The following is a 6,475-nucleotide window of genomic DNA, read 5'->3' as shown; positions in this document are numbered from 1 at the left end:
ATTCCTATTCATCATAAAGTTGATTATTTAGTTATTAGATTACATCACATATTACTAATTGGTTTTTCTGTGGAACCTCATCTTCTCTCATGATATCAAAGTTGGGTTGTCATGCAAGTGAAGCCTCCAATTTTTCCAATTTATATTATCCACGTGTTAAGCTTGAAATTTCACTACAAGTAAGGATTTGAAAAGGCTAGATAACAAGCCTAAATTACAGAAAGCGAGGACGATAGGAAAAGGGACAAAAACTAAAATAATTCAAACATAGACACAATAATAAACTCGAAGAAAGCTTATTAAAATGAAAACTGAATGACAAGCTAAAACTATGAATTTGTTGGTGTATGTTGGCTCGATACAAGTCAAGAATGATTTGAAGAGTAGTCTAACATTGGAAGATAATATAAGGTTTTAATTTAGGTGGTCAATTTTGATTGCATTGAGGCCTTATCCCAGAAGGAAAGAATGACTATAATCGCGAATGTTCTACTCAAAAAAGCAAGACAACGATTTTTGTTGGTATACTTTATCGATGGTTTTTTTTTTTTTTTGGACACACACACATATATACAAGAGCACTCAAGCGCTATCAATCAATAATTTAATACAGTGATAACCAAGCGTTTGGGCCAACTCCACAATATTTTTCCTATGACTCAAGCTTGTTAGCATAGTACTAAGTGGTAGTTAGATTGAGTTTTAGATTACTCATTATTCTAGCTATTCTTTCCTATTAGATTTTGTATTTACTTGGATGACAATCACAATCCCTAAGCATTCTACAATTTCTCTACACTTATCTTTGTCCACACACACACACACACACACACACACTCTATCTCTCTCTCTCTCTCTCTCTCTCTTTAGGAAAGATTGGGCAATCGCGCCGCTAGCCATTGCGAAGGCTTGGGCTGGTGGTAGGGGTGGGTTCAGTTTAAATCGGTTCGGTTTTTTGCCAAAACCGAAACCAAACCGAAATTTCGGTTCGGTTCATTTTTTTTCGGTTTTTTTCAGTTGGGTTTTTTTTTTGGTTCGGCTTTTTCCAGTTCGGTTTCAGTTTTTTTTTTTTTTTTTTCAAAAAATGAAAAACATTGAAATTTTAAATTTTAACATATTCAACACAATCATAACATAAGCATTCTAACTAGAATCAAAGACAATAAAAATAAACATTTAAAGTTGAACTAAAATCATCAATCAAGTTTTCCAAAGTCCAAACTAACAACCTCACAACACAAAAATCGTACAAATGAATTAGAAAAGTTAAATTGTATGATGTTGTTCGCACTGTATTTCACTTTTCCCGCTTTGTCACCATCAAATATCATCCCGCGTTTATGATTCCGTTACTTCCGAAATTAAACCCGCAAAAGATTTCGAGAATTTAAGACGGAGACTTGGACAGGGAGATACAGTCTACAGAGAGCCGGCCGCTTTACCTAATTAATTAATGATAATATTTTTTTTAAATCAAAAAAATATTAATTAATGTTTCCAATACGATGCTCTTTTTTGTGACCTCCGATTCACCCTCACTCTCCCTCTCTTCAAACAAACAAAACGACGCCAACGCCTACAGGAGGGAGGCAGGGAGGGAGAGAGAGAGAGAGAGAGAGAGCAGGAGAGAGAGCTTCGTAATTGACTCTGCGATGGAATCAGACTCCCAGATCTTCGAGAAACCCTAGCATTCCCTTCAAGATTCTCTCCCATTCCTCCAAGAACCACTTCTTACACTCTCTCTATCTCTCCCCTATCGCCGCCTCCATCTCCGTCCCTCTTTCGCTCGTCTTCTTCTTCACTTCTGCTTCCGATCGAGCTCATTCGTCTTCGTCGGCAGAGAACCAGAAGCTCCGGTCCTTATTCTTCCAGTTTAGCACAATTTCGGCGGCTCAGTGCCGGTTCGCGCTGCATTTCCGGTTCGCTCAATGTTCCGGCGAGACCGAGAGAGAGAAAATTCCTAGGACCTCTGACGATTGATCTAATTGCGGATTTTGGATTGAGGTTATGGTGTACTAGATGAGTACCATTGACGATAGAGGAGGAGGCTCATTCGTCGCCGTTCGGAGGATTTCTCAAGGTCTCGACCGCGGCGGCAACACCTGCCAATCAACTTCTGGTAGTCCACTTCTTTCCTCTCTTCTATTTTTCTTCGCTTTTTGTTTTTCTATTTATTTTTGCTTTCCTACTCTCTCTATATCTCTCTCTAGAACTTTATCTCCTTCAGCATTTCTCCGTTTTTATAAATATTTTTGGGAGCTTAGATCTGCTATTTGAGATTGATTGAGCTCCTCGTAGTATTGTTGAATTTGTCACTAATTTGATGTTCTCCAGAATCATAGATTGCTTTGGTGCCTGGGTCAATTGGATTTTTATTATATGCAAATTTTGTTTCGATCCGAAACTTTGATTCGTCACATTCTGAGTTCCGAATATGTGGCTTATTTGATTTCACTGTAATTTTCAACAATTGGTGTATTTGGAGCTTTCTAGCTGACATGATAGGAAAATGTATGCAAAAATTGAAGAAAGGAGCTACATGTTCATGTTATATGTAACTTTAATTCTTTAAGCTTCCTTTACTCTGGAGTGTGGGGGCTCCAATTATATTTCACATTATTTATTATCTTAACAGTACCATCTTGAATTTTAACTACGTTGCCTAGTTTATCGGAATTGCAGCGGTTTAGCTGCTCCATTATGCACAGTCTATGGTGGTGGCTTGAATGAAACACTTACAGATATTAACATCCGTCATCTTCTAGAAACCTTACAAACAATTGTCGGTCGCTGCACGCTGTTCTTATAGTACATGCAGCTTTTATGTAATCATTTTGCAGTACATACAGCTTCCCTTTGAGGGTTCGGAAACTCTCTTCTTAATCGTTGGGTGTTTGGTTTTGTACAGCTGAAGTTGTAGCAGGATCAACAGCATGGCTCGGCCGGGGTCTTTCTTGTGTGTGTGCACAGAGAAGAGAGAGTGATGCTCGTCCCTCCTTTGATTTAACCACTGTCCAGGTAATATGCTTGCAATTGTATGAACTGTGTTTATCCATTATATGTGCCAGTATTGGATTAGGTCCTTACCTTTCATACATCCCATTTATTTATCGCACATGGACTTGTTATGCATAGAGCTGAATTATAAATTTAACACCTCTAGATTTCTGTGTTTATTTTTCTTGGGAGGAATGTATTGATTATGTTTGCCTTGATTTTGTCAGGAGGAATGCCTGATTAGGCTACAGAGCCGTATAGATGTTTCCTACGACAGTTCAATTCCTGAGCATCAGGTATATATTAATTCACTGAGTCCATTATACTACAGTAAGCCTAATTATATTTGGGGAGGATTTGCATGAATTTTTCATTTTTTATTTGTGCGCATAGTTCATCAACATAGTTAGATCTACTTCTCTGGTTTACTCTAGGAAGCTTTGAGGGCCTTGTGGAATGCTTCCTTTCCTGAAGAAGAACTTCGTGGTTTAATATCTGATCAATGGAAGGAAATGGGTTGGCAAGGGAAAGATCCATCTACAGATTTCAGGTAATTCTAACATCTTCATTGTCGTTTGGACACTTCATTTGTTGCTAGCTCTTTTGTTTCTCTTTCTACTACTTTATTTTGTTACTAATTGTTGACTGTTGAATTTTCTGCAGGGGTGGTGGTTTTATTTCATTGGAGAATTTGTTGTACTTTGCTAGGACTTTCCCGGTATGATCTCTTGCTCCTCTCCCTCTCCCTTTCTCTCTTTGGCATACACATTTATGTACACGATACAGTTTTCACCTGTCAGATGTGGTTAACCTATTGGTCATGCTGACCATTTGGTGAAGTAATGTGATCAACAGCATTGAAAACTGCCACATCTTAGACTTGACATATGTGAAAGCATATGTGTATGTTATCTTGAAATCACAAAAGACAGAAGTCAAAATACTTGAATACAAGTTCTGGTCATAGGTTTTATTTTTGCTCCCAGAATTAAAGCCTCTGATTTTTCCAACCATGCAAGTTAATATTTTCACATACCATGGCATGGACAATACATGCAGTGGCTGATAAATTCTGAAGTGTTGCTTTAAGTTAATGTGCGTCTTTATTTCCCTTGAGTTTTCTTATGTACTTCTCTGTTTATTTCTGTTGTGACAAAAAATGTTCTTATCATTTATATGCTACCACACCTTTTGCTTCGTGTATCCAGCATCATTCCTGTGTGTGTGTGAGTGTGTAGTAATATGCATCTCTATTTGGCTATTCTTGCTTGTGTGGTGCCCAATAGGGAACTGCAGTATGTCTATCTTATAAGCTACTCGTGTCTCATTGAGGGTAAATACTTTCATTGTAGAAATCTTTCCAGGATCTTCTTCGAAAGCAAGAAGGTGATAGGTCTGTGTGGGAATACCCATTTGCTGTTGCTGGTGTGAATATCACATTCATGCTCATTCAAATGCTCGATCTTGAAGCCGGTTGGTATTTGTTCTTTCTTTTTCATTCACTCATAGTTTTCACGAATATTTCCATTTTCCAACAATAGAAATCTTTTGTAATATTGGATCTTGCTGTGCTTTTCGAGTTGCAAAATCTGCTGCAATGCATTATGCTCACTCGAATATTGATTTCTTGTTCTTTTGCGTGCATTGTAGATTTGAGTTGACTTATCAATTAAAGTTTTGAGCAGTCAAATGTATTTCCTGGTACTGGTTTGTACATGGTCACTGTAAGGTCTTCCTAGAACACTAGCAATACCTATATTGAAAGTAAAGCATTAACCATATATTTTGCTCACTGAAAATGTTTTTCGTTAAATGCCACTATAAATGTGTGAAGTTTGCCCTATATATTAGTGATAGATATAATTGTAAATTCGATAATGCAAAACCTTTGAGGAATAGAAAGTATAGTGGTAGTGAATTTTGGTGTAGATAATAGCTTTTGTGTTTTTTGATGTTTTTTTGTCAGTTGACAGTGTTGTTTATGTGCAGTCAAACCACGAACAATGGTGGGAGCTACTTTCTTGAAGTTTCTAGCAGGTGATTTCAGCTTGAATGTGCTGTTTCATGTATTTTGTTCAATGTAATAATGTTTTTTTTCTTTTCATTTAACAGAAAATGAATCCGCGTTCGATCTTATCTATTGCATCACATTCAAGCTAATGGATCATCAGTGGCTTTCTATGCGTGCATCCTATATGGATTTTAATGTACGTATTTTTCAAGAAGCCCTCCCTTTATCTGCATTTGTGGCTAATCTTATGATATATTTTATAACCTTCTAGTTAACTTCAGTTTCCCAAATGCTGTGAGAATAGTTTCACACTTGTATGTGGAGGTTTGGGTCGGGGCAAAGTCTATTATGCTTCACACATTTGGGGTTTGATCGTTTGTTGTGCTGACATTTTGTCCTTGTTGTGTTGTTAACAGACAGTGATGAAGTCCACACGCCGGCAGTTGGAAAAAGAACTAGTGCTTGAAGACGTAACACGGCTGGAAGACTTGCCTTCATATAGCCTTCTTTCCCAATAGTGTAGAAGCTTGTCGTAGAGTCTATGTAATCATTGGTCACAACTAGTTACATGGTCATCGGCAGCACTGTTATTTCTAACTAGGATGATGTTTGTACTCGTGAAATTTTCTTGCAGCGAGGCGGCATGTTGTCAAAGAGGAAAGGGTTTTGGTTGTATTAGTTTGTCGAGTTAAGAGGCTGGAACAAGTCTGATGGTGATTGAGGTTTGAAATACAGAATATAGATTCGGGGTGAGAGCGGAGGAGCATCCTTGTCAGTTGTCCCACGGTCTAGGGGATGTTGAAGAATACATGGATAGATCGAGAGGTATGTTTGTTACTTGCGGTTACCTGCGTCTGGGAATGTGGAATGTAGAAAGAGATTTTTCTGTTTTGATTTCAACTTTTGAGTGGCTTTCTTTCTGGAATATTATTATTGTTTGATGACTGATAAATGATCATCGGTGGCAGGCGGAGCACTTGAAAACCCCCGCCCCGCCCTGCCCCGCCGAGGCTGGAAAAAGAGAATATTTGCAATTGCGATGCATCAACACAAAATCCATATCCCTTGTGTAATTTCGATACGTTGTGACAAAAGAAACGACTACCATATATTAATACGGCAAGACTCAACTCCTTGGTCACAAACTATTTGGATCTGGAAGTAAGCATTTGGGTTTGACGACCTAAATATGTTACCAGGTTTCGCCAAGGTGGCAGTGGTGATGATGACCGTGGCAAGGTTGTAGGGATGAAGGTAATGAAGGTGAGGTTGGTGGTACGGGTGGAGTGGTGGCTTGACAATGGTGGTAGTGGTGGTCCTGTAAAACAAGTAATTTTTGTTGGACCTTTATTCTTTTTTTTCTTTTTAGATATATTAGGATTTTTATTGGTTGGAACGTCCGATTATTTTGATAGGAATTTTATATCTTTATTTCCTTCTTAGCAAGTAATTTTTTTTTCCCCACAA

General features: G+C 38.0%; 1 protein-coding gene across 3 annotated transcripts; it reads left to right on the top strand.

Moving 5' to 3' along the window:
• The first annotated feature begins 1,513 nt into the window (after nt 1-1,513).
• Nucleotides 1,514-6,475, top strand: LOC126605405 (uncharacterized). Of its 3 annotated transcripts, none has more exons than XR_007616940.1 (10): nt 1,514-2,119; nt 2,909-3,018; nt 3,225-3,293; nt 3,432-3,547; nt 3,661-3,715; nt 4,350-4,470; nt 4,987-5,034; nt 5,110-5,204; nt 5,425-5,833; nt 5,977-6,475. XR_007616940.1 is itself a non-coding variant. In XM_050272806.1 (9 exons), the coding sequence occupies exons 1-9, from the start codon at nt 2,020-2,022 to the stop codon at nt 5,524-5,526; spliced, it is 816 nt and encodes a 271-aa protein (XP_050128763.1). In that variant the 5' UTR covers nt 1,514-2,019; the 3' UTR covers nt 5,527-5,933. The 3 variants fall into 3 exon arrangements, 1 of the variants encoding a protein (XP_050128763.1); XR_007616942.1 differs by lacking the exon at nt 5,977-6,475 and having other exon boundaries at nt 5,425-5,794; nt 5,826-5,933; XM_050272806.1 differs by lacking the exon at nt 5,977-6,475 and having other exon boundaries at nt 5,425-5,933.

This window comes from Malus sylvestris, chromosome 2 (assembly GCF_916048215.2).
Source record: "Malus sylvestris chromosome 2, drMalSylv7.2, whole genome shotgun sequence".
Lineage (NCBI taxonomy): Eukaryota > Viridiplantae > Streptophyta > Magnoliopsida > Rosales > Rosaceae > Malus > Malus sylvestris.
The sequence above is the reverse complement of the archived record's forward strand: the minus strand, read 5'-3'. Positions and strand labels throughout refer to the sequence as shown.